The 9,632-nt window shown below is 38.6% G+C and overlaps 3 protein-coding genes across 3 annotated transcripts; 2 read left to right on the top strand and 1 right to left on the bottom strand.

Annotated features, from left to right (window-relative positions):
* The first annotated feature begins 76 nt into the window (after positions 1-76).
* On the top strand, positions 77-1,380 carry LOC114532653 (cytochrome b-c1 complex subunit Rieske, mitochondrial-like). The gene is made up of 2 exons (XM_028554207.1): positions 77-320; positions 503-1,380. Exons 1-2 carry the CDS (start codon positions 125-127, stop codon positions 1,108-1,110), a joined length of 804 nt encoding a protein of 267 aa, XP_028410008.1. The 5' UTR covers positions 77-124; the 3' UTR covers positions 1,111-1,380.
* A 1,019-nt stretch (positions 1,381-2,399) lies between these two features.
* LOC114532605 lies at positions 2,400-4,806 on the top strand. The gene is made up of 4 exons (XM_028554149.1): positions 2,400-2,784; positions 3,192-3,432; positions 3,652-3,764; positions 3,899-4,806. The coding sequence occupies exons 1-4, from the start codon at positions 2,413-2,415 to the stop codon at positions 4,688-4,690; spliced, it is 1,518 nt and encodes a 505-aa protein (XP_028409950.1). The 5' UTR covers positions 2,400-2,412; the 3' UTR covers positions 4,691-4,806.
* Positions 4,770-9,546, bottom strand: LOC114532649 (eukaryotic translation initiation factor 2-alpha kinase 1-like). The gene is made up of 17 exons (XM_028554202.1): positions 9,318-9,546; positions 8,471-8,605; positions 8,318-8,346; positions 8,129-8,227; positions 7,962-8,029; positions 7,676-7,802; positions 7,512-7,592; positions 7,299-7,401; positions 7,131-7,191; positions 6,913-7,046; positions 6,628-6,830; positions 6,321-6,414; positions 6,138-6,238; positions 5,886-6,045; positions 5,449-5,687; positions 5,266-5,361; positions 4,770-5,128 (listed from the first exon to the last, which is right to left on the bottom strand). Exons 1-17 carry the CDS (start codon positions 9,394-9,396, stop codon positions 4,991-4,993), a joined length of 1,947 nt encoding a protein of 648 aa, XP_028410003.1. The 5' UTR covers positions 9,397-9,546; the 3' UTR covers positions 4,770-4,990.
* Between the last annotated feature and the right edge of the window lie 86 nt (positions 9,547-9,632).

Raw genomic sequence — 9,632 nt, forward strand, 5'->3', positions numbered from 1 at the left:
AGATGGATAGGATGGATATCCTAGATTATCCACAGTAATCCCCTTTGATGCACATATATCCTAATATATCCCTCTTCTCTCTAAGTCGCCATTTTGTAAATTCGTATTTCTTTCCGAATAAAAAATGCTCAGTTCAAGAGCAATGTCGCCGAGTATTTCTCGGGTGCTTTCCGCGACTGTGGTGAACGTATCAAGCACAGTGAGAAACCCGACAACAGCGCTTCCGAGTAAAGACAAAGTAAAGATTCCAACCACAGGATATGAAGCTGTATTTCAGTCAGTGAATGGTTTTGCCCCGGCATCAACGAATAAAATGTTTGGTTAGACTTTTTATTGCTTTATTTTGAAATAATTGAGTAAATAAACTTTTTGTGGTTCCGTATAACTCTCTGAAATGCTCTGAAAACTGTAGTATTTACCTCTTAAACGTGTGGATATTAAGATTTAACAAGAGTACTGTAATTATATAATTTATATTTACCTCGAAGGTATTATGTTTTAGGTAAAACTCAAATGAGATTCAGCCATACTGATGTCCAAGTGCCTGATTTTTCTGCATATCGACGACCGACTTCCAACGAGAAAGGCCAACCGCTTGATGCGGACATGGGTCGACGTGCATTTACGTATGTTGTGATGGCAGGCATGGGTATTACAGGATTGCATGCTGGAAAGAATGCTGTAACAAATTTCCTACAAACAATGTCTGCCAGTGCTGATGTTTTGGCCCTCGCTAAAATCGAAGTGGATCTTACCACAATTCCAGAGGGGAAGAATGCCGCCTTGAAATGGAGAGGTCGGCCTCTATTTGTTCGTCATAGAACGGCTGCCGAGATTGAAGATACGAAGAGTACCAATCTTGCCGAGTTAAAAGATCCACAGCATGATGATGATAGAGTTCAGCGACCAGAGTGGTTGGTCTTGCTTGGTGTCTGCACCCATCTCGGCTGTGTACCCATTGCCAATGCTGGTGATTTTGGTGGTTATTACTGCCCATGTCACGGTTCCCATTATGATGCCTCTGGTCGGATCAGGAAAGGTCCAGCCCCATTCAACCTGGAGATCCCTGAATATAGTTTCACTGATGAAACCACGCTTGTTGTTGGATAAAGATAAAACATAATTATTTAACTTTTATATGAAGTGACTTCAATTATACATATATACAGGATCTAAAGATTGCGGTATTTTAATTTCAGAATGTTTAACAAGGCTTTCCACAGTTTTGTCATGCTATAAGATCTTGGAAAATGGTTATTTAAAAAATGAAAATACGTTTTAAAGTAGTGTGTTTTTTGTGTTCAAAATAATGAAATATTTGTTGTATTCTTCAAAATAATGAAGTATTTGTTATACATATCTCTCAGTATGGCCAAAAATAGAAAGATGTTCAAATTCATTGCAATATAATTACAAATCAAACAACATTATATTGAATCCTCATGATAACCACCGAAAACGTGGGCGGAAAGCGCTGCTGATGAGAATAGAGTATCATTAAACGATGTTTCCAAAAGAATTGAGAACTTCCTTTTGCATTTGGGAGGCTACCAGTTCGTACATCCAGTGTCGTGACAATTTAAAATTTTCGACGTGCTAATTAATAATAAAAAAATAAAACGTTTTCAAAGTAAAAAATGAATGAATAACAATGTTTGAAAATTTAAATTGCTTCCCATTGGAGATGCCTCCCCGGTTGCCAGATTAATTGCATTGACTGCGCTAATGTTAGAGATCTTTTGAGAAAACATCTTGTCTTATTAATGTCGATTGTCCACCTGCCTTGGCCTGGTAAAAACAAAGCATTGAATTAGTTCATATTGTGTTTAAAATTCACTGTCTGATATCCCATACAGGTAAATTGTAAGTAACACCAAAGGCAATGGTAACAAATAGTTTTTACACCCAATTTTGACACCTTTTCTTCAGACTCCCAACTTCAAAGTAAACTTTCGTGATTATTCATTCACCCCCAAAATTAGAAGCCTTTCTATTAGGACACAGGACAGGTGCCGTGAAAAACACTATCGATCACATGTCAGTGATCAGACTTATTCGTTTTTCTGCTATTATGAAATATAAATTGTCTCGTAGAAATGGAAATAAAATGTTAAATTTATCCTTTGAAAGTTATAAAACTACCCATTCAAACTACCTATATTCATGCACAAAATTTCACATGTCTTTGAGTATGGATTTATTCTTCAAAACATTAGCTCCGTACCCCTTATCGTGACGACGTGAATTTTTAATAATATATTAAGCAATATTAATTCGGAGGATGCATGTCAGACTTTATGCATGTTCAAATAATTTTAATTAAAAATTTTTTACTCATTAAAACTACAATTGTTATTTGCAAGACTAAGCCGCTACACCAATTATTTGTTACGGAACCTCGGCAGGTTAAGAATGGCGGTAGATAAGACTTCTGTTCCAGCGAGTTCTTGTCGCTTGCTACCTCTAAAATCCACCCTTTCCTCGTTGTATTTACTAACATCGTTTTTTGGCCACAAAAATTGTTTCCATCACAAGTGCTTCAGGCTGGGACTAGGGATTTGGGTGACAAATATATTGATACATTTTGTGATGGACTTTTACGAAGCATACGCGATCTTTGGAACTGCCTGGGCGACCGTTATAGGAATGTATCTTATTACTTTTATCGTCGCAAGTAGCACCTTGGCAAAGACCACTTTACCATGGTTGGAAAACAGCCTGATTATGTTGCATGAAAGTGGCCACTATCCTGAGACCTTGCGTTATATGAGGATCATCTTGAAGGTAGGTGTGATGGTCCTGAACTCTGAACGCTTCTATGGACAGCTCCGTTATGGTCTGTCCCACACAGATCAAATTTTGTTGGACCAATTCAGTTCTGGGGTATAGAATGTAGTCTGTTATTGATACAAGCAGTACTGCATTGGTTTTAATTGATTTTGCCCATTTGCCGAATTGCCCATATACATTGCAAGTCTATGAAACTTCCATCAAACATTTTTTAGCAAGCACATGTCCCATGACTCCCATTGTGGCATTGTCTATGGAAGGGAATCTAAACTCTCGATTCTGGAGTGGATAGTTTTAGTTTGTTTTAGTCTGATAGTCTGTTTCCAATCATCGCATTCGTGGGTACATAGATCAGGAGATAGTCGTCATCGTAATAACATATCTTGATTGATTACCCCCAGGTGGCTCCAGTAGTTGTGATTTGCATGGGCTGCGCTGGTGGTGCAGGTCAATACACCTGCTACTACGTGGATGGTGCAACGCGTTTGGACTTCAACGACGCTCTCCCTCATTGGCTGGTCATTTTTCTAAATATCGTGAGATTTACCAGCCTTCTTCACATGTTCTGTGGCTACTCTCTGTTCCTCGTCATCCCAGTTTCTGTTGCAATCATTTCACATCTCTCCATGAAAGAGTTCAAAAGTATAGTCCAAATTCTTTATTTAAAATTCTTTATTAATCCTGGGTAACTGTGTTTAGTCAAGTATTAGAATATTCGTAGGGTAACACTTTCCAGCAGATATCTCGAAAACGTTCCCTAGTTCCCTTCTCTTTTGTAAATAGACCGATATAGAAATGACCATTGCTGGAAATGATGATTGAGTGCCAAAGATAATGAAGTTATTTTTTTTTAAACAACAGGTTATATGGATAAAGAATTGCAGAATCTAAAGACGAACATGACCTTTGGAACAGCAGTGACGTTGTTCGAAGAACGTGTTTGTTTTATCAGTGAGTCATCCAAATCATGTTCGGTAAGTTGATCAGTTCATTCTTGTGTCAATGGTTTCGCTGCCCAGGAAAGGAATGTTTCACAACAATCACACTCACTAACCAGCCTTACTATTACATGAGTATTAATATACTGGATGTTCCTAATCGTTTACAGATGCTGTTGGTAATTCTGGTTATGTCGTCAACACTTTCCTTCACATTGAACGTTTACAACTTTTTGTTTGTCCAACGCCTCGCGGTTTATTTTTGGTTTGCTGTCCTGCCATTGCTTTGGATTGCTATTCCTCTCGCAGTTGGGGCATGGGCGACGGACACCTACCAGACATTTGCTGGAGTAGTCCTCAAGAATTGGGCCCGGACGTCCGGGGATAACTCTTCCGATTCCTCGCAAGGAATGGTGACGAGTGATGTCTCGCCAGAGATGGCTTGTATCACGTGCCGCGATTCTGCACGTGCAAAATTATCAAACAAAATCTCGGGTTGCCACTATGCGAGCAAAAAATTTCGAACGAATTTACGGAATGTAGTTGTTCGACCATTGCAGATCGAGCCCTCTGCTCAAAATGCTTGCACCGTCCAATCGGAGTTAACTGAAGATATAAAAAACATGCCTTGTGTTGATATGGTCGAGCCTGCTGTAGCCAGCAAAAAGACAGATCAGTGGACGTGCGAGGCTGAGGTGCTACAACTTAGACCAGAGTCTGTCCTTAGTGGGGAATCAATTGGTCTGCGAAGTAACCCAGGCTACCCAGCAGATAGGTTTGATTTCGAGAGGTATATTATATATCTACAATGTTTGTTACCAGATGTTGGCTTCTCTGTAGCTGGGTGCCTTTTGACGTGGGACAAAGTGTTTGGGTTGGCAGTCTTCATGATATCATTAGCAGCAGTGTTTATACAGGAGGTGATGTTTGGTAGCAGAAAGAACACGATTGGTCGACCATAACTTTGACTTGATTAGAAACAAACTACGATGACACCATACCATTGCATGGCGACCCGTGAAATAATTAAAAAGTTTTAAATAATCAATTCTCTTTTTATTGCACAGCAATAATAATAGTTACCTAACGATATTAAAAAAATCTACATTACTACATATGTACAGTTTGCGTGAGGTCGCGTTTCACCTCAATACCACATTCGACTCAGCACACCTAATCTGATTCAAAGCACAGATCAAACACACAAGCCCCGTTCTAAAAACTACTTGGAAAGTCAGCGTTGAATATGACCTATGTAGACATCAGTTTCGTTCACCTCGTAGTTGCGCTATTACTTCATTCTTTTTTCTCAATTCAAGCTCCAGTTTTCGGAGTTTTTCTCGCAGCTCTTCATTTTCTTTTCGTTCGTTTTCATATTTCGCCAGCAGTTCTGCGAAGCACTACAATGCCAAAAAAATCTATCATTTCTGAATTCCTCACAGATCAATTCTTGAAGGAAGAAACTCAGTGTGCGCCATATCAACGCTTCTTTCCACCCCACTTCCCAAATCCTCTCCCATCCAAAGACCCCTCTTACCTTATTCTTTTCACTAAAAATATCCATCGACATAATCTCGTCCGCTGTTGGTCTGTTTTCTGGATCTTTTGCCATCATACGAACAATTAAATCAGCCTATAAAACACAAAAGATTGCCAAAAGATTAAAACAACTGGTTGTACTCCCACAATTGAAATGACAATAAAGATCTAGACCCCTTGCCTGTTCTGGCCAAAGATCCCTAAACGCCTGTGGGACAACGCCCTGTCTTAGATCTTTAATACACCTATGTTTCTCCATCTCTGTACCAAAGGGCTGAAAGAACTCGAAGAGAACTATTCCCAAACTGAAGATGTCCGTTTTGAAACAATAATCTTTGTTGTACAGTTGTTCTGGGGATGCGTATGTACACGTGCCAACACCAAGGGTCTGGCTGGTGGAAGATGGAAAATTTGGGGCACCTGTGCAGGGAGAAGGATGGTAAATAAATGAACTCTGAAGGATCGTTTACAATCGTTGCTGATTTGGGGTATTTTCATCTTTTGATAGATGTGAAAGAGCGAATAGTTAGGAATGCTCTGATATATACGATTCCTTATTTGACCATACGTAACTTGTCTACTCATTTAGATCTATCGAATAGAGAAAATCGCAATTACCTTCAGAGAATAATGGAGTGAGTGGTTCAATCAAAGAATTGAATTCTTTGCCGTTCGGTGGATCCGCGCGAAATACGTCGGTCCGAGCCAACCCGAAGTCGCCGATTTTCACCCGATATGAACCATCGTACGCATCGCGATTCAGGAATATATTACTGGGCTGATGAAATAAGTTGAAAAACATGAAATAAATTTGTTTTAATGTCTCAAGGAGCACCAAAAGAGAGTTTTAGAACACTCAAATGTACCAACCTTCAAGTCTCGATGTATCAATCCCTGGGAATGTATATAATTGCTTCCAGCAAGAATTTGTTTAAAGATGTTCATGTTCTCTTGTTGGTTAACTTGCCCGCCTGAAAAAAAACGAAGAGGTTTTGTGAGGGGAACTGATTTGACTTTTAAAAAAATTCTCAATCCTCTTGCTTGAATACATACCATGCTTAGCAATATCCTGGTTTCTTTCCAATAACCATTGTGTAAGAGTCAAATCACACAACTCCATCTGTATAAATAACACTATGCCCAAACCCTGAAAAACAAACGTTGATATCTTTCCAATCAAAATATACTTTCTGAGGCCAGTTGAACGAAAGCTGGATAGCGCTATCAACCGGATTGTGGTTCTTCCAATCGCTCTAAAATCGCCCGTTGCTCGGTAAAACCTGAACTGAACCTGGCATTCTAAATTGGCGGTTCTCTTTCGTAATTACTTTTAGCTTCAAATATGAAACACAGACTTTACCTTGCTGCTGATAGAGTCACCAGTATTAGAACTATCTGAACCTTTACTAAAAGTATTTTTCTTGATATTATTTGGAACATGGAGATGACTATTTTTGTACGACTTGGAGGCTGTAAAGCGTTCGAGATTTGCGTCGGATGCAGATCGCTGGATTCCTAAACTATTCATTGACATGCCGTGAAATGGACCAGCCAATGCATTTCCTTAAATGATCAAGAGATGAAAATGAGATGAAAAATGAAACTCGCCATAATGTTTGATAGAGAGTCGCTGATAATGATGTACCTTTATATACAACAGGGGACGTTGGTGGACTAACAACTTTTTCATTTGGTTCAGATGAATTCTCACCCTCGTGACTTGTATCTGATGCGGTTTGAAACACTATATGACTACCATCGCTCTCCAGTGACTCTGACCTATGAAAAGTGAACACTCCCGATGAACCTTAGTGAAATATATCGTTACAGAACTCTTAAAAATAGTCCTTTAGTTTATAATACCTGTGAAAAAGACTTGGGTTCGAGTCAAGATCAACCAATCGTCCAGGATGAGTTGATATTCCTTTAAGACAATTAGAGGATTGTACATATATCACACAACCATTTTATTTAACCAAACTTCACACAAAAAAAAATGACAGTAACAAACGTATTCTGTAACAAACGTACTTGAAATACTGTTTTCCCAAGTCACAAACTCCAACCATGCAGTTTGGTAACCAACAACATTTGGATGGCGTAATGATGCCAGAACTTTCACCTCTCTTATCACCTATTTTGTGAGGAAAATATGTTTTACATTCCTTGAAAGGGGATCCCCAACCATCTGTTTTCATCCCATTTTATAGACACTCCTTTGTAAAACCTTTATATATAACATACCTTTAAACAATCCGGAATATCTTTTTCCCTTAAATATACTTTCTTTACTGCATATTCACGGCCATCCAGTTTGTTCTTTACCTATTTAAGTTAAGAATTTTTGTGTGAGAAATAACTGTAGCCACTACACATAGTTCAAACATTGTTGGTTTTCCATTAAATACCTTGTAAACACTTCCAAAACCACCCTTTCCTAGTTTTTCTATCTCCTCAAATTCCTCCTTATATCGATGCGTGTTGTACTGAAGAAGTTGCTGCACCTTGAGCAGTTCCTTGGATACTGACGGATACCTGAGGGTAAGGAATTATTTGGCTTTATATTTTCATGAAAGGACTATTTGCCCTAAGCAGCATAAGACTGAGGGTTCCAAGATATGGCAGTGCTTGAAGCAGCCTTCTTTATCCATATTAAACTCAAGCATCTAGTTCTATCATCCATCCCCAACTTACCTTGTGAGCAGGGATGTTCTTCCGTCAATCTTATATGGCAACTTATTGATTGGATTTACTGGATTGTCCTGAAATACAAACCATCAGAAAAGCAATGGGGGTTTCATTGGATTGCTGTCTATTGGTTGAATGCTTGAAAACTTATGGCACAATAGTCACACACTCACATTAACACCGGCCGCTGTCAACAGAACATTGTGGAAAGCTACGACATATTTCTCCCGCACAGCATTGAAATCTTCATGAAACACAAATTGTGGCAGTATCTAGGTACCATAGAATGCACCATGATTTATCTTAACCATTGAGCATGCAGTTGACTGAACATGGCATTTTTAATCACTTAATTTTCTCACCTTCATCCTAGCCAACTGTTCACAGATAACTAAATGAAATAAGAATACATAATTATGATACAATCCAGTGACACAAGTTTAAAATAATTGAATGCAAAGAGCTGAATGTTTATTGAATCTCTCTTGAAATCTTAACACAATGGAATACAGTACCAATAAATGTCTCTTCACATTTTTCTTGATCCTCAATGTAAAGTGAACAAAGTTGTTTGATGAGTGCTACAACCAGGAAATGGTTGGGAATGCGTTTCTCAAGTGATTGGATCACATCTGTCTGTATACCCGAGTCTAAAATTGAAGCAGAAAATGCTCAATGTAATTTTGATGGGAGTTTCAATGCACAAAGAATTGCAGATTCAGGTAAAAATGTACTCCATGACCATGGAACAATTGTTCATTTCACACATTCATCCATTCTCTTCTATGTGGAACATTATTGGTATCTTCTAATCTTTATCAAACTGGGTCATTATTTGTCCAATACAAAGAGTCTTATCAATGTTTCCGGATGTTAAGAAGGGTAACCCCCTGCCCAACCTATCCTATCAATCATTCATCTGTCATATTCTGTACAAATGACGCAATCTCAGGCCATGATCAGGTCATGAAACACGAGATGCATAATTACAGACGATTGGTATGATAATATGTTACAAAGATAAAAGATTAACAAAAAAATGCTACTTTTTATCACTATTTAGAATGACCATCTATCATCGTACCACTTTTTAGTAAAAACTCGTACAATTACATTAAGAAATTGTCATTTTACGCTTTAAAACGTACAAAATCAGACAGCAACCTATTTCGTCACGGGACTGATGCCCTGGAGCAAATTGCAACTGTCAAACGGTAATAAAGACATAATAAAATTGCAAATTTAAGACATTAGCGACCGAATCAATGATAATTTGCTACTGCAGGATTTCAGAAGATTTAAAACAAAGACGGGTACAGTACCAGATGAGAAATCGACTGTACTTCACAGTAGGAAACTTACCGTCAAAGTCAGAATAGGTTTGGGAAGATGGCTTTTCAAATGTTGTTTGGGTCCGTTTTCGCGAATTATCTCGCTCCATGAGCTCATTTCAAAGTCCTGCTAGACGAATATTGGTCTACAGCCAGCAAACACACCCGGTTTTTGGAACGGAAACAATTGTTGATGACAGAGCAGAAATGTTTAAAGGTGCTTCTTCACTCTCGTCTGTCGTCTGTTGGTAGGTTTTATTTACCTTGGCTGTTCTTCCCATGATTCTCCTCACACTGGAATGACGTCATTTTTATTTTGTTCCGTAACCTTCCGAGTCCACCACGA

Source organism: Dendronephthya gigantea, unplaced genomic scaffold (genome assembly GCF_004324835.1).
Source record: "Dendronephthya gigantea isolate DGI-Jeju-01 unplaced genomic scaffold, DenGig_1.0 000080F, whole genome shotgun sequence".
Taxonomy (NCBI): Eukaryota; Metazoa; Cnidaria; class Anthozoa; order Malacalcyonacea; family Nephtheidae; genus Dendronephthya; species Dendronephthya gigantea.